This window comes from Nerophis ophidion, linkage group LG16 (assembly GCF_033978795.1).
Source record: "Nerophis ophidion isolate RoL-2023_Sa linkage group LG16, RoL_Noph_v1.0, whole genome shotgun sequence".
Classification (NCBI taxonomy): Eukaryota; Metazoa; Chordata; class Actinopteri; order Syngnathiformes; family Syngnathidae; genus Nerophis; species Nerophis ophidion.
The window spans coordinates 20,782,476-20,807,244 of NC_084626.1; the positions used below are offsets into that span (position 1 = coordinate 20,782,476).

The window sequence follows — 24,769 nt, forward strand, 5'->3', positions numbered from 1 at the left end:
GTTATGTGAAGATGTCAAAATGTTATCTTGAAACTAATTTATCTCTATCACTGCAACCCCATAAGTCATTAAATCAAATTAATGAACTTCAGTTTTTCAAATTTTTGGTTTGGTTTGACAAGTTATGCTTGTCTTTAATCATCAATAAATGTTCATCTCTCTTGTAAAACTTTGAGTGCAGTATTTTCACTTGGCAGGACTGCTCTTAAAGTCTCATTTAGGTGTCATAAAAAAAAAAAATAACATTTTATGCTGTTTATTTTTGTTCAAACGCTGTATGACACTGAACTTTACAGTGCATTTGATTTAAAAAGTGTTATTTTAAATTTGCGTCACACTTCTAAAAATAGTTTATTTCTATGTATCAAATATTGTAATTTTGACTAAGTTGCATACAATTAAATATGATTGCATTCCAATACAGGCCATTGATAAAAAAAAAAAAAATGTTTATGTTTGTACTGGAGACATATGAAGGTATCTAGTGAAGTGTTTTTCAAAAGGTTGTGTTGTTTTTTGAAGACAATAATAATAATAATAACAAAGGAAAACGGATGTGTTGTCTACAGAAGCTTTATTGGTTCAAAATTTTGTTTTTTTACATATAATACTTTCTGCAAATAATCATCATAATCATCAATGTCATCTAAGAAAGGAACATCTATTCCATGGCTAGCCTGTATTGTGTACATTGGGTACATAACATGTACATATACAGTATGTGTACATTGTGTACAATCTATTTTTATTTGCTGTTTAGCCTCCCAGATTTGCATCTCTTCCAGGTAGGTTTTAGGTCTGGGCTCTCTCTTTTTTCCATGTTGTCATGTCGCTACTCATTTTGCATTGCGCTCCAAACAATCAAAACCTTTCATATCTGGACTAAAGAAAAGTCAAGTGTGAATTCTGCAGGATTTATTCTCTGTTGATCTTTGGTCTCGGACGCCAAAGCTAAGAGTTGTTCCAAATGATTTGACAGGTGTCCTCGCTCGATGTTAGCTTAATTAGAGGATGGGGGTGGAGGGTCATGACGCAACTCTGCAAAGAAGACACAAATCACAGCAGTTAGTTTATCCATCCAGCCATTTTCTTAGGGAAGGTGGTGTACACACTGGACAAGTCGCCGCCTCATCACAGGGCCAATGTAGATAGACAACATTCACACTTACATTGACGCCAGGGCCAATTTAGTGTTGCCAATCAGCCTATCCCCAGATGCATGTTTTTGGAGGTGGGCGGAAACCAACAACTTTAAACTGTGACATGAAGGGGAATGTGATGATACCCAGAAAAAAAACATATTTGCACACACGCATCTGTCCTGGCTGCTCAGTACAATATGTCTGACATGACACAAGAAGTCGACTGTATTTCAAGAAGAGGCTTGCCTCCCCAGCATCACCATCTACATATGTACTAGTAAGTATATATTTGTTTTACCAACTTCTTTTTACACTTTTATATGACTGATGTCTAAAGTCACACCATTTTTTTGAAAAATATACATACTTAACATTTTAAAATGTTCTCTATACTGTTATTGTTATATACTGTATCGTTACACTACTACTTCTTGGGTACTGATTAATGCGAAGGGCTACCAGTTTGATACACACTTAAATAAATTGCCAGAAATAGCCAATTTGCTCAATTTACCTTTAATAAATTAATCCATATATACAAAAAATGGGTATTTATGTCTGTCATTCCGTCGTACATTTTTTTTTTCCTTTTAAGAAAGTTTTTTTTGTAGAGAATAAATGATGATAAAAACACTTAATTGAATGGTTTAAAAGAGGAGAAAACACAAAAAAAATGAAAATTCAATTTTATCTTCAATTTCGACACTTTAAAATTCAAAATTCAACCAAAAAAAATGAAGAGAAAAACTACATAATTAAAATATTTTAGAATTTTTTTTAAAAAGAGTTTATGGAACATCATTATCAATTTTTCCTGATTAAGATTAATTTTAGAATGTTGATGACATGTTTTCCATCCATTTCCATCCATTTTCTACCGCTTATTCCCTTTTGGGGTCGCGGGGGGCGCTGGCGCCTATCCCAGCTACAATCAGGCGGAAGGCGGGGTACACCCTGGACAAGTCGCCACCTCATCGCAGGGCCAACACAGATAGACAGACAACATTCACACTCACATTCACACACTAGGGCCAATTTAGTGTTGCCAATCAACCTATCCCCAGGTGCATGTCTTTGGAAGTGGGAGGAAGCCGGAGTACCCGGAGGGAACCCACGCATTCACGGGGAGAACATGCAAACTCCACACAGAAAGATCCCGAGCCTGGATTTGAACACAGGATTGCAGGACCTTCGTATTGTGAGGCAGACGCACTAACCCCTCTGCCACCGTGAAGCCCATGACATGTTTTAAAGAGGTTAAAATCCAATCTGCACTTTGTTAGAATATATAACAAATTGGACCAAGCTATATTTCTAACAAAGACAAATCATTATTTCTTCTAAATTTTCCAGAACAAACATTTTTAAAGAAATTCTAAAGACTTTGAAATTAGTTTTGAATTTTATTCTACATATTTTTTTTTATTTGCACGAATAATTGTTTTGAATTTTAATCATGAGTTTGAAGAAATATTTCACAAATATTGTTGTTCGAAAAAACAGAAGCTAAAATTAAGAATTAAATTAAAATTTATTTTTTATTCTTTACAATAAAAAAAAACTTGAACATTGATTTAAATGGTCAGGAAAGTAGAGGAAGGATTTTAAAAGGTAAAAAAGGTATATGTGTTTAAAAATCCCAAAATCATTTTTGAGGTTGGATTTTTTTCTCTAAAATTGTCATTCTGAAAGTTATAATAAGCAAAGTAAAAAAATATATATATTATGAATTTATTTAAACAAGTGAGGACCAAGTCTTTAAAATATTTTCTTGGATTTTCAAATTCTATTTGAGTTTTGTCTCTCTTAGAATTAAAAATGTCAAGCAAAGCGAGACCAGCTTGCTAGTAAATAAATAACATTTAAAAAATAGAGGCAGCTCACTGGTAAGTGCTGCTATTTGAGCTATTTTTAGAACAGGCCAGCGGGCTACTCATCTGGTCCTTACGGGCACCGCGTTGGTGACCCCTGCCCTGATTACAAAGAGGAGAGAAGAAAAGATCATTTTGATGCCATGTGTGTCTTGAATTGACAACAAAGACTTTCATTTTGAAAATGTGATGATAACCTTATAATAACAACCTGCTCAGTGGCCTTGTGGTTGGAGTGTCCGCCCTGAGACTGGAAGGTCATGAGTTCAAAACCCGGCTGAGTCATACCAATGACTATAAAAATGGGACCCGTTGCCTCCCTGCTTGGCACTCAGCATCAAAGGTTCAGCGAAATGATTCCCGAGCGCGGCCTCCGCTGCTGCTCACGGCTCCCCTCACCTCCCAGGGGGTGAACATGGGGGTGGGTCAAATGCAGAGAATAATTTCACCACACCTGGTGTGTGTGAGACTATCATTGGGACTTTAACTGAAGACCAACCTACTGCAACGTTGCCGTCCTGGCTGCTCAGTACAATATGTTTTAAGTCACTATAAGTATAAAAAACTTTACTTAAGTTTATTTTAATTCATTTTAACTTTTTTTTTTGTTTTACTTGATTTTATATCGAATCATTTTATTTAATTATATTCATTTATTTTACTTATGTTAAGACTTGCCTCCCAAACAAGTTATGCTTCTTTTTACTCCTGTAAGACTGTTTAGCGTCAGTCCTTTTCGCTGCCACCTAATCTTCCACATGACCACAAAATAAAGGTCCATTCAGCGTTAAGATGAAGGCCACAGAATACGTATCAGTAAATGTGTTGCGATGGCCGTGGTTGGAACTTGTAACGGATGAATAGATGTTCCACGGTGTGTGAGACCTTTCAGAAGAGGCCGCAGTCTTTCAGGTTTTCTTTGATGATGATGTCGGTGACGGCGTCGAACACAAACTTGACGTTCTCTGTGTCCGTGGCGCAGGTCATGTGGGAGTAGATCTCCTTGATGTCTCGGCGCATGTTCAGGTCCAAGAACTGCAGTTTGATGTAGTTCCCTGCGTCCTCGTAGGTGTTGGGACCTGAAGAAGACCGTAACATTGAAAACGCCGACTGGATCAGGGTGGATGCGGTAGCTCACCGTCGTAGTCGGGGAAGCACATGCTGAGGTGAGCCTTCTTGATCTTTTCCAAGAAGACGTCCTTCTTGTTGAGGAAGAGGACGATGGACGTGGTGGCGAAGTAGCGATGGTTGCAGATGCTGTTGAACAAGTGCAGACTCTCGTGCATTCGGTTCTGAAACACGACAGATTTGCTCTGTAGCAGATTGACAGATAGGCTTTTTCTTTGGGTTTTTTGTGAACGGTATCTGTGATGATAAGCACAGACCAGAAACAGGTCTCAGGAAAGAGTCTGCACTCAATGTATGACTGATATTCCCAGACTTTGCTTTTGTTTTATTTTGGAGTATGCTTAAAACTCTGAACTCTTTCACTTCGATGCGATACAAACATTGGAACCTTGAGTATTGGCCAGAGGTGGGTAGAGTAGCCAGAAATTGTACTCAAGTAAGAGTACTGTTACTTTAGAGATTTATTACTCAAGTAAAAGTAAGGAGTAGTCGCCGAAACATTTACTTGAGTAAAAGTAAAAAGTATGTTATGAAAAAACTACTCAAGTACTGAGTAACTGATGAGTAACCTGATTACGGCAAAAAATAATGCACAAAAACATAAAAATAGCAATGAGCAAATTCAGAGCCAGGAATATCTCTTAAGCAACTAAAACAATAATATATATTAAATAACAGTACATTAAAATAAAATAAAAAAAATGGTATATTGAGCCACAATAACTTAACAGCACCATAGCCTCAGTGGGCATTCATTGATTTGATTGATTGATTGATTGATTGATTAAAACTTGTATTAGTAGATTGTACAGTACAGTACATATTCCGTACAATTAACCACTAAATGGTAACACCCCAATAAGTTTTTCAACGTTTATCAATTACTTAGTAAATGACCAAGTCGAGGTTATCTACCTCATATATACATATACATACATACACACATATCATTTATACACACACATATCATACATACATACACACACATATCATTTATACACACACATATCATACATACACACACAACTCATATATATATATATATATATATATATATGTCTTGATTGGATTATGGTAGAGCGCAATATGTAGGTGTGGGAAAAAATCACAAGACTACTTCATCTCTACAGAACTGTTTCATGAGGGGTTCCCTCAATCATCAGGATATTTTAATCTGATGATTGAGGGAACCCCTCATGAAACAGTTCTGTAGAGATGAAGTAGTCTTGTGATTTTTCCCCACACCTATATATATATATATATATATATATATATATATATATATATATATATATATATATATATATATACATACATTTATATATACAGTATATAATTTATATTTGTTTATTTTGCCGTTTTTGTTCAAAATGCATGTTTAACATATAGATTCCTATCTTTCATGAAGACAAGAATATAAGTTAGTGTATTACCTGATTCTGATGACTTGCATTGATTGGAATCAGACGTTCACGTTTTCAAATGGAGGAGAAAAAAAGTTCCTCTTTTCTGTCTAATACCACATGAAAGTCGTTGTTTTTTGGCATCTTATCTGTCCAGCTTCCATATTCGTTTTTAAACACTTTACAAGAAATACATCGGCGGCAAACTCCGTGGCTTGCTAGCTTGTTTGCGCTGGCTTTCGGAGACTCTTAATTTGTTAAAGCAGGCGCGATGGAGCAGCACTTTTATTGTGAAGACAGGAACTGTGCGATCAGTCTTTAGGCTTTTGACGGGAAGTACTGTTGAAATAAAAAGTGTCTTTTTTCCTTTACACCTTTGATTGATTGATTGAAACTTTTATTATTAGATTGCACAGTACAGTACATTTTCCGTACAATTGACCACTAAATGGTAACACCCCAATAAGTTTTTCAACTCGTTTAAGTCGGGTCATGTGACCGCCTGGCTCTGTTTGATTGGTCCAACGTCACCAGTGACTGCATGTGATTGGTGAAACGCAGGCATGCGTGGATTCTACTTTGAAGCTCTGTCATTAACCAAAACAAACATTAATAGATCGATTAAAAAAAAAGTAGCGAGTAGCGAGCTGAATGTCGATAAATGGAACAGAGTAAAAGTAGCGTTTCTTCTCTATAAATATACTCAAGTAAAAGTAAAAGTATGTTGCATAAAAACTACTCGTAGAAGTACAATTTATCCCAAAAGTTGCTCAAGTAAATATAACGGAGTAAATGTAGCGCGTTACTACCCACCTCTGGTATTGGTTGATGTGGGTCAAATACGATATCAGCAGGAATCATACATTATTTTATTATTGTGTAGTGTGGATGTTAGAAAAGCTTTGATCAAGTGATATTAGTGAAACAGAGAACAATGGTAGGTATTAAAAACAATAACCTATTTATTATAACCATCTGGAGTAGACGCATGCTGTCTTGAAGTTGAGGTGGAGTGTTTGTTTTTTGTTTTTTTGGCCACAATAATTCATGAAGTTGGCAGCACTGTGTGCATCTGCCTCACAATACGAAGGCCCTGAGTAGTTCTAAATCCCATCCCGGGCTTGGGATCTTTCTGTGTGGAGTTTGCATGTTCTCCCCGTGACTGGGTGGGTTCCCTCCGGGTACTCCGGCTTCCTCCCACTTCCAAAGACATGCACCTGGGGATAGGTTGATTGGCAACACTAAATTGGCCCTAGTGTGTGAATGTTGTCTGTCTATATGTGTTGGCCCTGTGATGAGATGGTGACTTGTCAAGGGTGTACGCCGCCTTCCGTCCAAATGCAGCTGAGATAGACTCCAGCACCCCCGGCAACCCCAAAAGGGACAAGCGGTAGAAAATGGATGTATGGATGGAATTCATGAAGTTAAGCTCATGATGCAGGAAATTGAATGATGCGGACACGTTTGTTACTGGATACTCTTTAATACTCTTCTGCCCTGGAGGCTTTGTATGTGCAAGTAAAAAGAAACTATAATTATTTAGTACTATTTATATTGACATGTGTGCTCTTTTAGACTGCAATATTGTTCAATAAATGTTTGTGTTCGTCTAGGTCAGTGGTTCTCAACCTTTTTTCAGTGATGTACCCCCTGTGAATTTTTTTTAAATTCAAGTACCCCCTAATCACAGCAAAGCATTTTTGGTTGAAAAAAAGAGATAAAGAAGTAAAATACAGCACTATGTCATCAGTTTCTGATTTATTAAATTGTATAACAGTGCAAAATATTGCTCATCTTTCTTGAACTATTTGGAAAAAATATATAAAAATAACTAAAAACTTGAAAAATAAACAAGTGATTCAATTATAAATAAAGATTTCTACACATAGAAGTAATCATCAACTTAAAGTGCCCTCTTTGGGGATTGTAATAGAGATCCATCTGGATTCATAAACTTAATTCTAAACATTTCTTCACAAAAAAGAAATCTTTAACATCAATATTTATGGAACATGTCCACAAAAAATCTAGCTGTCAACACTGCATATTGTATTGTTGTATTTCTTTTCACAGTTTATGAACTTATATTCATATTTTGTTGAAGTAATATTCAATAAATATATTTATAAAGGATTTTTTATTTGTTAGTATTTTTAGAATATTTAAAAAAAAAATCTCACGTACCCCTTGGCATACCTTCAAGTACCCCCAGGGGTACGCGTACCCCCATTTGAGAACCACTGGTCTAGCTTATATGCTATTGTGTTTTTAGCTGTTGTGTAGTTGCTAGCTCCTAGTAGCCTACAGCCCACCTCCTTTTGTAAATGACTTGACTAAAATAGAAGGAAAGACCAACCTTGTGTGCTTTTTAGAGGACCTTTAGATGTTAACTGGCTGTCCAGCTTCGCACAAGTAATCACGCTGCAGGACTGCTTGTATCGGACATTATATCACACATTTTACATGAAAGACCATGTAATCACACTCTTGTTTTTTTGCTTATTAGTATATGACTATAATTGTTAGTCAACAAAAAAAGGCAGCAATAGTAGTAATAGAAGGTTTTGATGTGAAGAGACGTGCCTCCCAAGCACCAAAATCAGCAAAGTCTATTAAGAGTATGTTTCACTTCTTTCTTCTCTTGTACAACAGAGGACGTGAGTTCAAATCCCGGCCGAGTCATACCAAAAACTATAAAAATGGGACCCATTACCTCCCTGCTTGGCACTCACCATTAAGGGTTGGAATTGGGGGTTAAATCACCATAAATGATTCTCGGGCGCGGCCCCGCTGCTGCCCGCTGCTCCCCTCAGCTCCCAGGGGGTGATCAAGGGTGATAGGTCAAATGCAGAGAATAATTTCGCCACATCTAGTATGTGTGTAACAATCATTGGTACTTTAACTTTAACTTTAACTGCCCATTTCAGCTTTTTAATGGCAATGTGATTATTTTCCCACTTGTGCGGATAAAGTATGACAAAAATGGCCCAAGAAGGATGCCATAAAAATGTGATGACAAAGCAAGCCGGGTGACAACTCTAATGTAATTACGTCACGCAATCACGTGACCAAGCAGGACCAATCGCCGCCTTGTGTGGCCCGGTAGTGCATTGATTGATTGATTGATTTAAAATGTTATTAGTAGATTGCACAGTTCAGTACATATTCCGTACAATTCACAACTAAATGGTAACACCCGAATACATTTTTCAACATTTTAATCCACGTTAATCAATTCATGCAAGTCTGCTTAGAGGGCGAACTAAATGTATTACATCATAAATCATACACTGAATGTAGATGTAGCACCCTGAAACGACAGTTTTATTTAAAATCTAAAGTTGTATTATGATGCATGAATAGCATAATACATATTTTGTTTTTGTTGAATTTATTATGCAATGTTTTTCATTTTTCACATTTATCTCTATGTGTGCTCGGTTATGAGAATATATTGCGCATGCTCGAGCAGGAAACAGGAAGTGGAACATAAATTAGCGGGAAAAGAGAATGTTAGAAAATGCCTGTAATATGAACCCTGGGTTTCTTGAATAATTATTTCACTGAAGAGACGACGTTTGGTCATTTTAGGGGCGCAGCATATACATCTGTAGGATGCCTCCTACCAGAACCGACAAAGGTGAAAAACGTGTCTATTCTACTTAAACTAATAGGCCAGTCTGGCACTTTCCATTATTTTGTATGAATTAGTTTAGCTAACCGCGTCCATTGAGTTAAAATGGAGAAGTTAGCAATGGAGTTCAATCTGGTTTTCTAACGTAACGCGGGTTTCTACCGTTTCTGACTTAACGTAACGCTGTGTTGTTATTAAATGACTAAGCTGGGAAGCACTTTAAAGTGTGAATTAGTCATGTAGATAAAGGTATTGAAGTAATTTGCACTTTTGCATTAGCGTTTTGCGCCTCAATTATATAACTATTGCTTAGATTTACGTGACGTCACGTCCGGCTCATTAAATATGCGTGGTGGTCAAGTAGGGTCTGTCCCTCCATCTCGAAGAAAAATGGGTGCGTTTCGAAATCTAAAACGGTAAATTAGTTTTACTACGCTTTTCTACCTTCAAAGTACATAAAGTGCTGAGTTGAAGAATTAACAACTTTGCAGTTACCACATCGTTAAAGGTTTATTTGATATATTTTTAGTATATTTTACTCCATCCCATTGAAGTATTATTTTGATGTTGTTTGTATTTTATTTTTTAACAAACATAAAACCAGAAAGTCCGAGTCAATGATACTTTGTCAGGAAAGGTACTTATAAGTCTCCCCTGTTGTTTATTTTGTACACAAGTACAGGACATAAGATAGTGGGACAAAAAAATATATTATGGTGATGAGTCAATAATTGTTAGTGTGTTAAATGGATATGCAGTCACCGGTGTCAGCTGTGGGGTACTCGTTGTCTATGTTTGCATGGATGAGTCCTCCCAAGGCGCAACGTAGAAACGTGAAATGCAACATTACCCGAGTAAAAACGATGCATATTTATCAAGCAAAGTCTTGACACCAATTTCCTTAACCCAGCCACACACAAATATGTTGTAGGCCTCCATGCTTTTCAAAATCTTTATCTGTTTTGAATGATGTGTCTGGGAACTCCGCACGACAGCTCTTTTATTTAAAAAAAAATAAAGTATAGGGATCTATTCTATTGGATAGTTTGATTTTTTGCTTGTATCTGCTTTTTGCAGGAATATCTAGGCTGCTTTTGTACTCAGAGAGTTTGCGCTGCTTGCAGCACAATAGCCTTCTAGGCTTGGTTGACCACCACTGTTTTTCACCTCTGGGAAGAAGTCGTGACGGAATACAAGCCATCGGGGCCTTCGGATTTATGGTTAATGTATTCCACAATGCATTACCGGCTGCCATTTTGGTAGGGCTTGTTCACCGAGAGTCATTATTTACTATAGCATGACACGCAATATTTCTCAACTATTTAGTGGAAAATAACATTGCACCGCCTTTGATACAATGGCAAAATACTGTGAGTCATTAGATAAGAATTATTTTCGCTGTTACAAGGACAAAACCGCCACAATTTGATGTGAGGATTGACAAGTCTGAATGTAGTAGAGATCACAGTATTATTAATCTTTTGATGAATTAGTATAATATGGTGATATTCCTGTATTTATAATAAGTAGTCCAGGGAATTATTCTCATAGTTTGTAAACATTAACAAAAATAACAAAATAATTATTTTGAGAAAATAATAATATCAACCTCAATACCCTTAATATCGATCACATACTAATACTACCAATTTATGGATCGCTGCACCCTTTCAAGTGCTGTGTACTGACTGTGACAATGCTGACACACCAACTCTTATTAGTTCATTTCATGTTAACAATTGCTTACTTTCTGCTGTAACCCGCTTTATCTACACTTCTTAAACTTTACTTAACACTTGTTTCTTTTGTTGTTTCAAGCTAGCTGAGCGGTCAGCTTTGCTATTAGCCTGCTTGCACCTGGCTTGCTCTCGGTTTGCATGTGACAATATTACTTGAAATGCATTTTTTTTTGCTGTAATGGAGAGGACTTATATTAGAAGAGCGGCTCCACACAGTGTATGGAGACACATAATTAGCTGCTAGCCGCTTGTCAGCTGGGGGACTAAGAATAAATACATTTTCAATAATTGGCAATGGCAATCACTTATTCATGAAAATCGCCAGATATTTATCGGTGGCCGATCGATCGGCACATCCCTACAATATGGAAATGTGACTACGTAGCAATAAGTGTCAACTGTTATAAGGATTTAAATGATGTACACATTAATTGATTTGTCTCTTCTCTCAGGTTTTGATGGCAAGCTTAAATGGACCATTAAACTCATCTGGATCTTACCTGGAAGGAACTTATCTCTCCTGCTCGGGTGGAGCTGGTAGGATGCTATCTATTTGCAGCCGCTTTTTATATTTTTTTCATCCTTTCTATCTGAACTGTGTAAAATCTGTAGAAACACAACATTGCATGTACTATTCTACCATATTTACACTTTGAATATTTGTAAATATGGTGTTTTGAGTTATGACTGGCTGTTCAAAAAATGTCTTATCACATCCAATATATGATATCAAGTCCAAAGCAACACCATCTCTCTGCCCCTGGCTCACTCCCATAGGTGAATCCATCTTCTAAAGTATTTTACATCTGCACTATATTAATATAATATTACCCATAATATCATACTTGCCAACCCTCCCCGATTTTCTGGGAGACTCCCGAAATTCAGCATCTCTCTCAAAAACTTCCCGGGACAAATTTTCTCTCGAAAATCGCCCGAAATTCAGGCGAAGCTGGAGGCCACACCCCCTCCAGCTCCATGCGGACCTGAGTGAGGACAGCCTGTTTTCACGTCCGCTTTCCCACATTATAAACAGTGTGTCTGCCCAATGACGTTATAACTGTAGAATGATCAAGGGCGAGTTCTTGGTTTCTTATGTGGGTTTATTGTTAGGCAGTTTCATTAACATCCTCCCAGCGCGGTAACAACACACAACAACAGCAGCAGCCACGTTTTCGTCTACTGTTAAGCAGCTTGTCTGCCGTAAACAGCAATGTTGTGACACTCTTAAACAGGAAAATATTGCCATCTACGGTACATGCACCACAACACCTCCAGGCAACTTCAACCCTTTACTAATACCCTCCTCCATTTACATCCCATCTCCCCAGATTGTAAATAACCTAATGTAAATAATCGAATGTATTTCTAATGTATATACTTGTTCTTATGCCATCTGAACTTACTATGTTCTCTGCTTGCTGTACAAATCCTACTAAGACCTATACTGTTTCAATGTCCATTTCTCTGTTGATGCAATTGTTGATGACTGAAGTACTGATATCAACCAAAGCTCCTCATCCCACCCCCCGGATTGTAAATAATATAAATAATTCAATGTTCTGTACATACTATGATGATTAACTTGTGTGATGATTGTATTATGCTGATAGTATATATTTGTACCATGAATTGATTAACGTGGACCCCGACTTAAACTAGTTGAAAAACTTATTCGGGTGTTACCATTTAGTGGTCAATTGTACGGAATATGTACTATACTGTGCAATCTACTAATAAAAGTTTCAATCAATCAATCAATCATGCATATGTGACAATAACATCTACGGCTTTTAGAAAGTGCAGTGCACAACGGCGCACACAACAGCTGTAAATATACTCCTCCCTTCTTAACCACGCCCCCCAACCAAGACCCGAAGGTCTCAAGGTTGGCAAGTATTATGCATAATATACAAGCTGCGATAACAGTAAAACAGGGAAACTGACAATATGTCGTACAAGAACGACCTTGAGTTTGAGCCGCGTGTTTGAAGCGAAAATATTATGTAAGCAGAGGTCCTTGCAGATAAAGCCATCTTTGAGGTAATACTCGAGTTTGATTAGCGTCATGCCCCGACCCCTCCTTCCATGTGCTGCAACGTATCATACCACTTCATCGTCCTCCACCAGCACCATGTCGTAGGCGCTCAACGCGGCGATAAAGATGATGCAGGTCACGCCCTCGAAACAGTGGATCCACTTCTTTCTCTCCGACCTCTGACCCCCCACATCGAACATCCTGCACCAAGAGTGAGAAGAACATTTAGGACAAAAAAGGAGAAAAGAAGGAGAGGAAGAACGCTCCGTCACCTGAAGTTGAGATCTTTCAAGCCGAACTGTGTCTCGATGATGCCGGTGGTCTTGACTCTGGAGCGCAGCACGTCCTGCTCGGTGGGCACATAGCCCGGCTGGACGAGACGCTCCAGGTCGCTCAGGTAGCTAAGACCAGAAGACAACACTCAGACACGTTCTCTTTGACTCTTGCTCTGCCGAAGCGTTCTTACTATCCAGCAGAGTCATTGAGCTGGTACTCTGAGGCGCGGTCGAAACACGCCTGGATGCCCGAGTCCTTCCACAGACGCAGAATGATGTCTGACAGCTCTTTGGGCATCGTGCCTTCCTCGATGGTGTCTGCAAGGTGCATCAACTTCCTAGCATCGTCCTGTGGAGTTCAGCGCGTTGCTTCACTCTTGTGTGTGTGTGAGTGTGTGTGTGTGTGTGTGTGTTTGTGAGACCTGATGATCCGAGTGTCCGTAGTTGATGTTGAGCGTGGTCATGGCCTTAACGATGGCCATGATGGACTGCAGAGTGTTGCTGTAGATGATGGTGATGAACTCCAAGCACTCTTCAAGCGAGTAACCGTCTTTGTGAATAATTCTGTGCCACAGAAACAGTTACGTCAGCGATAGTCGCGATTAGTGCAACTGGCGTAAAGGAAGTGGAGATCAGGTAATAACAATAATGATAACAACAATGTCAATGGAGAGAAATGTTAAACATCTCAACTCTAAAACTTGTTTTTTTATACAAGTTTATTTATATGGAGAGAAATGTGTGTCTTATGAAACCAATCAAAAAAAGATTTGCAACCAAGTCCAATTTTGTGGGCGTAGCCTCCTCAGAACATTATGTTGGAAACTTTTTTTCTCAAATGTTGACTATAAGGAGTGCTAAACATATCTATTTACGTCCAAATCCCTATCATGATTTATTCCAATTACAAATTGATTCACAATTTTTGAGAATCAATGAAAAAAAAAGTTTTAATTTTTACAATCATTATTGATATTATTATTATTATTATTAATAATATTGCTTTTGTCAATTTTTGGTTTTCCTTTTTCAATATTGTATATGTATGTCTTATTGATTTGTACATTTTTATCCCAAGTATTATAAAGCTGGGATAGAGTTAGGGTTGCAGTTGCTTTATTTTATTTTATTAGATTAATTAACATGTTGTGATTTTTGCAAATAATTTGTTTTGTTTTATTTATTTAAAAAAATATGTTTTTAAAGCCAACGCTGCACGTACGTACGTACGTCAGCGGGAGCTTTTGTAACCTGTATGGAACTATCACCTCAAGCATCGCAATCAAATTAAATCATGAGGTGCCCAATGATTCCCATCTAACTATTGACTACTTCCACTCTTAACACATTTGAATGGAAGATATCAAAGGTACTGACCAATAAAAAGGCCTTTGATTTATTGTTAAGAGAAGCCCCCCCACTTTAAAAGTTGAGTATCTGTTGTACCACCAAAACTCAACTTTAAATATAATTTGAATATAAATGAGTAACAACTAAACCACAACAAGTAAAATAATAATAGCAATACATCCATCCATCCATTTTGTACCGCTTATTCCCTTTGGGGTCGCGGGGGGCGCTGGTGCCTATCTCAGCTACAATCGGGCGGAAGGCGATGTACACCCTGGACAAGTCGCCACTCATCGCAGGGCCAACACAGATAGCCGGACAACATTGACACTCACATTCACACACTAGGGCCAATTTAGTGTTGCCAATCAACCTATCCCCAGGTGCATGTCTTTGGAAGTGGGAGGAAGCCGGAGTACCCGGAGGGAACCCACGCATTCACGGGGAGAACATGCAAACTCCACACAGAAAGATCCCGAGCCCGAGGACCTTAGTATTGTGAGGCAGACACACTAACACCTCTTCCACTGTGGTGCCCTGATAGCAATACAAAAAGTTAATATATAATAGCAATATAAAAAACAATTCAATTCAGTTATTTTGTTAAAACACATTTTAAATCTTTTTTTTTTTCACGTTACACCTTTTTTACCACCATAGAGTGTGTGCTTTTTGTGTCAAATATTATTTAATAAAATGTTTGTTAATTAAATGCCAAAATCCCCACATTTTTGGTGCAATACATCTTTAGACAATGTATACCAGTATTTTAGGTCAAAGCATAATAATTGTGGCACATCGTGCTATTAATGTGAAGGTGGGAGGTGTGCTGTGGCGTCATTACCAGCTTGATGAGTAAAGCGGCGTCTCACTTCAAGTTGCGACTGCTGCCTTTTTTGTACATTGTTTTATTGATGATGTTGTTCACAACAACACAAGCAGATGAAATGGGTTGTGGTGTATGGAATATTCTTGCTAGCTTTCGGGTCGCAGTGTCTTCTCCTCAAAATGACAACATTTCACTTACATTTATGTCAATTTCCGTGATATTCTGCATTTAACAGCAGATTCCGTTTTATCGGCTGATTATGTGACTCCGTCCCCGGCTACGTGAACGCGGAAATTATATGCCTTACTCTTTTGATGAGTTTAGTGATTATTGATTAAAAAATAGCAACCATGTTGACATCCCATACTTCTAGTCGACATGCTCTATTCTTACTCATTCACTCCTCATCTGTTTCACCGCCACAACCTCCATTATTTGCATGCACGGTGCGCTGCCCATTAATCGTTTTTTTTGACAATTATATTTTCATAATTGTGAGAAGCCATAATCCAAATTGAAATTACAATTTGAGTAATTGTCCAGCCCTACTCTGTACATTACTGCATTCATCTTTCTCTCCATCCTGACGAGTCTCCCCGTTCCTGCCACAGATAATCCCCACAGCATGGTGCTGCCACCACCATGCTTCGCTGTATGAATGGTATTGGCTTGGTGATGATCGATGCCTGGTTTCCTCCAAACATGACGACTGGCATTCAGGCCAAAGAGTTCAATCGTTGTCTCTTCAGACCAGAGAATTTTGTTTTTCATGATCTGAGAGTCTTATCAGGTGCAATTTGGCAAACGTTTTACTCAGAAATGGCTTCCATCTGGCCACTCTATCACTCCGGCCTGATTGGTGGATTGCTGCAGAGATGGTTGTCCTTCTGGGAAGTTCCCTTCTCTCCACAGAAGAAGGCTGTAGCTGGCAGAGTGACCATCAGGTTCTTGGTCACCTCCCTGACCAGACTAAGATGAATGCAGCAATGTACAGAGAATTCTTGGATAAAAAAAAAAACACTTCCTATCCAGCCTGATGGAGCTTGGGGGGTGCTGCAAAGAGGAATGGTTGAAACTGCCCAAAGATAGGTGTCCCAAGTCTGTGGCATCGTATTCAAACAGACTCGAGCCTGTAATTCAGGGGTCGGGAACCTTTTTGGTTTAGAGAGCCATAAAAAGCAAAATATTTAAAAATCTATTTCTGTGAGAGCCATATCATAATTTTTTTAACACTGAATACCGCTAAATGCGTACATTTTTAAGTAAGACCAACAATTTTAGAGTATAAAAAGTAGGGATGTCCGATAATATCGGACTGCCGACATTATCGGCCGATTAATGCTTTAAAATGTAATATCGGAAATGATCGGTATCGGTTTCAAAAAGATCAGTATGGGTTTCAAAAAGTAAAATGTATGACTTTTTAAAAGGCCGCTGTGTACACGGACGTAGAGGGAAGTACAGAGCGCCAATAAACCTTAGAGGCACTGCTTTTGCGTGCTGGCCCGGTCACATATCATCTACGGCTTTTCATGCACACACAAGTGAATGCAACGCATACTTGGTCTACAGCCATACTGGTCACACTGAGGGTGGCCGTATACACAACTTTAACACTGTTACAAATATGCGCCACACTGTGAACCCACACCAAACAAGAATGACAAACACATTTCGGGAGAACATCTGCACCGTAACACAATTCCAAGTTGCTGTTTTGAGTCATGTTAAAAAAAAATAATGCACTTTGTGACTTCAACAATGAATATGGCAGTGCCATGCTGGCATTTTTTTTCCATAAATTGAGTTGATTTATTTTGGAAAACCTCGTTACATTGTTTAATACATCCAGCAGGGCATCACAACAAAATTAGGCATAATAATGTGTTAATTCCACAACTGTATATATCGGTATTGGTTGATATCGGTATCAGTAATGAAGAGTTGGACAATATCAGAATAACGGCAAAAAAGCCCTTGTCGAACATCTCTAATAACAAGTCTGTTATTCTTTCAAACAACGTTTTTATTGTGAAGCTAACCAATAATAAACAAAATACTTTTTGCAATTAATGCGACATCTTGAACAGGTGCGGTAGAAAAACAGATGGCTGGATTAAAATGCATGAGAATGTTTTATATGTTGGACGTTATTTTTAACACTGTGATTATCAGCAGGATTACTCATTACTTATCATGTTAAGCAATGTCAGCTAAGATTTATCCGAGAGCCAGATGCTGTCATCAAAAGAGCCACATCTGGCTCGAGAGCCATAGGTTCCCTATCCCTGCTGTAATTGCTGCCAAAGGTGCATCAACAAAGTATTGAGCAAAGGGTCTGAATACTTATGTACATGTGATTTTTGTCTTTTTTTTTTTTAATAAACTTGCAAAAATGTCTACATTTTTGTTTTTTTCTGTCAAGATGGGGTGCTGAGTGTACACTAATCAGATATAAAAAAATAACTTGTTTGATTTTTGCAAATGGCTGCAATGAAACAGAGAGTGGAACATTTAAAGGGCTCTGACGACTCTCCGTACCCAATGTATTGGAATTTTTTTTTTTTTTTTTACACAATTAAATAAAACCCCATGTATTTACATTTGCAAACCTCTAAACCTCTGCTTATTTTTCATATTTTGAATAAATGTAACTTGTATATATAGTTTTTATTTCATAGGCAATTTTACACCTGGGGATAGGTTGATTGGCAACACACAATTGGCCCTAGTGTGGGAATGTGAATGTTGTCTGTCTGTTCGTCAAACTAATAATAATAATAACTGCTATAGCAGCCGCAACATTAATACGGCCACAACGACAACTCTTGCTGACCTACTGCCCTCGGTAATGGCACCATTCCCAAAATATGTGGGCTCTATTGATAACTTCACTGACAACTTTAACGACGCCCTGCGCGAAACCATTGATAACATAGCACCGCTAAAGTTAAAAAAGGCTCCAAAAAAGCGTACCCCGTGGTTTTCAGAAGAAACTAGAGCTCAGAAATTATTATGTAAAAAGCTGGAACGCAAATGGCGCACGACTAAACTTGAGGTGCACCATCAAGCATGGAGTGATAGTTTAATAACTTATAAACGCATGCTTACCTTAGCTAAAGCTAAATATTACTCAAATCTCATCCACCGTAATAAAAACGATCCTCAATTTTTGTTTAGTACGGTAGCATCGCTAACTCAACAAGGGACCCCCTCCAGTAGCTCCACCCACTCAGCTGATGACTTTATGCAATTCTTTAGTAAGAAAATTGAAGTCATTAGAAAGGAGATTAAAGACAATGCGTCCCAGCTACAACTGGGTTCTTTTAACACTGACACGATTGTATATACGGAGGATACTGCCCTCCAAAATAGTTTCTCCCGTTTTGAGGAAATAACATTAGAGGAATTGTTACAACGTGTAAATGGAATAAAACAAACAACATGTTTACTTGACCCACTTCCTGGGAAACTGATCAAAGAGCTCTTTGTATTATTAGGTCCATCAGGGCTAAATATTATAAACTTATCACTTTCCTCGGGCACTGTTCCCCTAGCATTCAAAAAAGCGGTTATTCATCCTCTTCTTAAAAGACCTAACCTCGATCCTGACCTCATGGTAAACTACCGACCGGTGCCTCACCTTCCCTTTATTTAAAAAATCCTCGAAAAAATTGTTGCGGAGCAGTTAAATGAACACTTAGCGTCTAACAATCTATGTGAAACCTTTCAATCCGGTTTCAGGGCAAATCACTCCACGGAGACAGCCCTCGCAAAAATTACTAATGATCTATTGCTAACGATAGATTCTGATTCGTCATCTATGTTGCTGCTCCTCGATCTTAGCGCTGCTTTCGATACCGTCGATCATAATATTTTATTAGAACGTATCAAAACACGAATTGGTATGTCAGACTTAGCCCTGTCTTGGTTTAACTCTTATCTTACTGATAGGATGCAGTGCGTCTCCCATAACAATGTGACCTCGGACTACGTTAAGGTAACGTGTGGAGTTCCCCAGGGTTCGGTCCGTGGCCCTGCACTCTTCAGCATCTACATGCTGCCGCTAGGTGACATTATACGCAAATACGGTGTTAGCTTTCACTGTTATGCTGATGACACCCAACTCTACATGCCCCTAAAGCTGACCAACACGCCGGATTGTAGTCAGCTGGAGGCGTGTCTTAATGAAATTAAACAATGGATGTCCGCTAACTTTTTGCAACTCAACGCTAAAAAAAGGAAATGCTGATTATCGGTCCTGCTAGACACCGACCTCTATTTAATAATACAACTCTAACATTTGACAACCAAACAATTAAACAAGGCGACTCGGTAAAGAATCTGGGTTTTATCTTTGACCCAACTCTCTCCTTTGAGTCACACATTAAAAGCGTTACTAAAACGGCCTTCTTTCATCTCCGTAATATCGCTAAAATTCGCTCCATTCTGTCCACTAAAGACGCTGAGATCATTATCAATGCGTTTGTTACGTCTCGCCTCGACTACTGTAACGTATTATTTTCGGGTCTCCCCATGTCTAGCATTAAAAGATTACAGTTGGTACAAAATGCGGCTGCTAGACTTTTGACAAGAACAAGAAAGTTTGATCACATTACGCCTGTACTGGCTCACCTGCACTGGCTTCCTGTGCACTTAAGATGTGACTTTAAGGTTTTACTACTTATGTATAAAATACTACACGGTCTAGCTCCATCCTATCTTGCCGATTGTATTGTACCATATGTCCCGGCAAGAAATCTGCGTTCAAAAGACTCCGGCTTATTAGTGATTCCTAAAGCCCAAAAAAAGTCTGCGGGCTATAGAGCGTTTTCATTTCGGGCTCCAGTACTCTGGAATGCCCTCCCGGTAAAAGTCTGAGATGCCACCTCAGTAGAAGCATTTAAGTCTCACCTTAAAACTCATTTGTATACTCTAGCCTTTAAATAGACTCCCTTTTTAGAGCAGTTGATCTGCCGTTTCTTTTCTTTTTCTCCTATATCCCACTCTCCCTTGTGGAGGGGGTCCGATCCGGTGGCCATGTACTGCTCGCCTGTGTATCGCCTGGGGACATCCCTGCGCTGCTGATCCGCCTCCGCTTGGGATGTTTTCCTGCTGGCTCCGCTGTGAACGGGACTCTCGCTGCTGTGTTGGATCCGCTTTGGACTGGACTCTTGCGACTGTGTTGGATCCATTATGGATTGAACTTTCACAGTATCATGTTAGACCCGCTCGACATCCATTGCTTTCCTCCTCTCCAAGGTTCTCATAGTCATCATTGTCACCGACGTCCCACTGGGTGTGAGTTTTCCTTGCCCTTATGTGGGCCTACCGAGGATGTCGTGGTGGTTCGTGTTGTGGTTTGTGCAGCCCTTTGAGACACTAGTGATTTAGGGCTATATAAGTAAACATTGATTGATTGATATCTGTGTTGGCCCTGCGATGAGGTGGCGACTTGACCAGGGTGTACGCCGCCTTCCGCCCGATTGTAGCTGAGATAGGCACCAGCAACCTCAAAAGGGACAAGCAGTAGAAAATGGATGGATGGAGGCACTTTTACTTTTACATGTGTAATTCCTTCCAATTGTTTAAAACTCATGTCGATAAAACTCATAACAATTTCAATTAAAACTTTATTATAATAAATATACGGTTAATTAATTATTAGGAATAAAATGATCACATATCTATAGTAAAATATATAACTTAGAACAATAATGAAGTCAAATTGAATGTGGAAAAACAACCAATTAGACGAGGTGAATAATAACTATCTTAGAGATAAATAGTTCCGTAAATAAAGTCAGTATCGTTTTGCGGGCAAAACTATTTAACATTTTTTAGTAATGGGAGATTTTGTTGTTGTGGTTGTAGTTTGCATGATGCTAAAATATGTTGTCATTTATATTCATTTCTAATACACCATTAAGCTAATAAATAAGGTAATTGAAATATTAAAAACATGGTAATGATATTACTCAGAGTCAGGTCATGCCTTGGTATCTGTGACCTCCTAATGACTTATTAATTTTACATGCAGAAATGAAAAGTGCTTACTTCATCTGTTTGACAATTGTGCTTTTTCCTGATTCGCCAGCACCTAAATAACCAAAGATACAAAAAAATGTAGGATTAAAACACAAATGAATGTTTCATGAGCAAGCTGAAAATGTTTAATATTCACTTATGTGTTTTCTGCTTATGTTTTTTTTTTCCTGATTCAAACAACTATCTGCTAGCTGAGAATGGGCTCTCAGCCAATCACGGGGAAGCTGACTGAGCTCCAGCAGATAAGATTGGGGGAGCAACATTAGGGGTGTGTCCTCCTGGTTGAAGAAGAGCTATGATGACTCATAATGCTTCTTAATAATTCTTAATCTGCTTCAAAGATGACCTACATTGTCATATCACACCGACTAGCATATATAAAATATTTAACACATCAACAGAATACATATTACAATACATCATGTCCTAATCCTTAGAAAAACTATAAAATAAATGTTTTACTCTTCCAAAGTTACTATCAGTCAAGGAAACATTTTTGATTATTATTAACATTCATACCTAAGGATTCTATGTCTTGGGGAAAAATGCTAGTCATATAATACTCTATTTGTTAATTGTTTAAGGTTAAAATCATTGAATGAAATAAATTGAATTAATTATTAATCATCATTACAATATTACTAATGTGTATTTAAATGTATTTTTATGTATAATTTATATAATGTTTGAACACCATCAGATATTTCACTGCCATCTTTTTAGTTATTTCAACGTTATACTTTAGTGTTTAAGAAACATGTCATAAATTGAGTTGACATAAATGTTTGTTCTTATATTTTTATTTTAATAGTTAAAAACTTCAAAAATAACTTTACTCAATACTTTGGAAATATGGTTTCTTTCCTTTTTTTAAACTGAATTTGTTCCCCCATAAAAACAAGTCAGTGGAGTTTTTTTTAAAGGGGAACATTTGAAGGTCAAGACATGATAATAGCTTATTATGTATCATAATTCATTATTACCACTGTAATTGTACTAGAAGAGTGGAGTATATTTTGATCTTTTAATTAGAATATTTTTGTTGGGGTGCATCACTCCTCAGGTTGACATGGGCAGATGTTTTTATGAAATATGTGAATAGGCAGCATGACTTTACCTAAGAGTAGCAGTTTGACCGTTCTCGCATCCTTGTCAGCGTCTTCCTTGAGCTTCTTCTCCAGCTCTTTGGAGCGCTTTTCTTCAGCGCTCGCTCCAGCCCCCATCTTGTGGTCCCGCTTTGGGCCGCTCTGTTGCTCTGAGGCCAAGTGGTCAGAAGAAGGTTCTCAGCTGATGGCCTCGTTTCAGGCGCCTGCAGTCCGCACTGGGTAGAACGTCGGCAGTATTTCCCCACTTAGGACAGGATTTCGGGGATTCCTCTGCCCACCTGACCAGGGAAGGCCAATGAGGTGCAAGGACAGGAGTGTTTTTTTGGGCGAGGGGGTGTGAACGTCTGCACGGGCGTGAACACGGCTGATCTAACCTTTGGAGGAACTCTGCTGTGCTCAGCGGAAGATGAACATCGGCTCAAGTTCTTATCTTCACGCAGAGCCGGGAGAACTTCTTGCTGAAAGTTCCTTAAATGATCCATATTTGCGGTTCAGCATGGAAGTACTTGCTGCCAAAACCACATGAACATGTCACTACTTGCAAAGTTTAAATGTACATGACAATACTAGCACTACATTTATTACAGAGTATACCAAGGCCTGAATATACATGGAAACATTAACATATGTAAAGTATGTTTCTTAAAGAGTATTTCAGACAGAAGTTTTAACACATTTTGTATGTATAAAAATATCAGTAAAACAGCGTTACATTTCTCTATTCCACAAAGAAGTATCTAAAGAGCTTTGTAGTTTCACCCCACAGATCTTATTGACCTTAATCTGAAGATGGTTAAGTATTCTAATCTACTCACTTTCAATTACGCTCCTTGTGTGTGTTGTGCCTGTGTGGATGTGTGCCTGTGTGTGTGTGTGTGTGTGTGTGTGTGTGTGTGTGTGTGTGTGTGTGTGTGTATGCGCAACCAGAAGACATAACTTTCATACTCACATCTCACTTATGTCGGAGAAACCGTAACTTCAAACCCGTATTGAAACACTTGCCGTAATTTGAAACCCTAAAATAAAACCATATTTAAAACCTTTGCCCTTCTGTAAAAACATAATCCTAGTTTGAAGACCTATTGTTAAACTCTAACCTTAGTTTGAAACCCTTACCCTAATTACAAACCAACCCCAATTTGTACCGCGAATCTCAAATTCAAAACCTTACCCCAAATTTTAAAACCCAATTCAACCTTACTTGAAACCCTAACACCAACTTGAAACCCACATTTTAAACTGTAACCCATATTCAAAACCCTACTTTGAAAGCTTAACCCACATTTGAAACCTCAATTCAAACCCTACTTTGAGACCCTGATTTAAAATCCTACCCCAAATTTGAAACCCCAATTCAAAACCCTACTTTAAACCCTAACACCAATTCAAAACCCTAACCCATATTTTAACCTTCAATTCAAAACCCTACTTCGAAACCCAAATCTACAATTGAAACCTCAATTAAAACCTCACTTTGAAACCAAACCCGCATTTGAAACAATATTTGACACCCCATTTAAAACCCCAATTCAAAAACCTGCCCCAAATTTGAAACCCTCATTCAAAACCCCTACTTTAAACCCTAACACCAATTTAAACTCCAATTTGAAACCCCAATTCAAACCTTACCCACACACCGATTCAAAACCTCAATTCAAAACCGTACTTTAAACCTTAACACCATTTCAAACCGTGGTTTGAAACATTAACCCAGATTTGTAACCCCAGTTCAAACCACACTTTAAACCCAAACACCAATTTGAAACCCCAACTCAAAACGCTATTTTGAAAGGCTAATCAGCATTTGATAAAACAATTTAATCCCCACTTTAAACCCAAATCCAAATTCAAAACCCTACTTTTGACCGTAACACAATTTCAAACCCGAAATCAAATTCCACTTTTAAACATTAACCCAAATTTAAAAGCCCAATTCAAACCATACTTTAAACTCTAACACCAGTTTCAAACCCCCAATTCAAAGCCCTACAATGAAATGTTGACTTAAATTTTGAAATGTCAAAAGTTGTAACCCACAACTTGTTACACTAACCCTAACAATTATGAAAGTTTTCTGATCAAGTCAGGAAAAGTCTGCTGACACTTGCTTGCTGTTAGATCCGAAGGCATCCATCAGCTGAGGGCACTTCTCCGAAGAGAGCAAGAACTCGATTCGGTAATAGAAACAACGTGAGTATTGCTCCCT

At 38.2% G+C, this 24,769-nt stretch overlaps 1 protein-coding gene across 1 annotated transcript; it reads right to left on the minus strand.

Annotated features, from left to right (window-relative positions):
• Positions 1–557: 557 nt before the first annotated feature.
• gnat1 (guanine nucleotide binding protein (G protein), alpha transducing activity polypeptide 1) lies at positions 558–22,808 on the minus strand. The gene is made up of 9 exons (XM_061874632.1): positions 22,575–22,808; positions 21,467–21,509; positions 13,653–13,794; positions 13,422–13,579; positions 13,228–13,356; positions 13,027–13,156; positions 4,152–4,305; positions 3,899–4,092; positions 558–1,038 (listed from the first exon to the last, which is right to left on the minus strand). Exons 1-8 carry the CDS (start codon positions 22,678–22,680, stop codon positions 3,902–3,904), a joined length of 1,053 nt encoding a protein of 350 aa, XP_061730616.1. The 5' UTR covers positions 22,681–22,808; the 3' UTR covers positions 558–1,038; positions 3,899–3,901.
• Between the last annotated feature and the right edge of the window lie 1,961 nt (positions 22,809–24,769).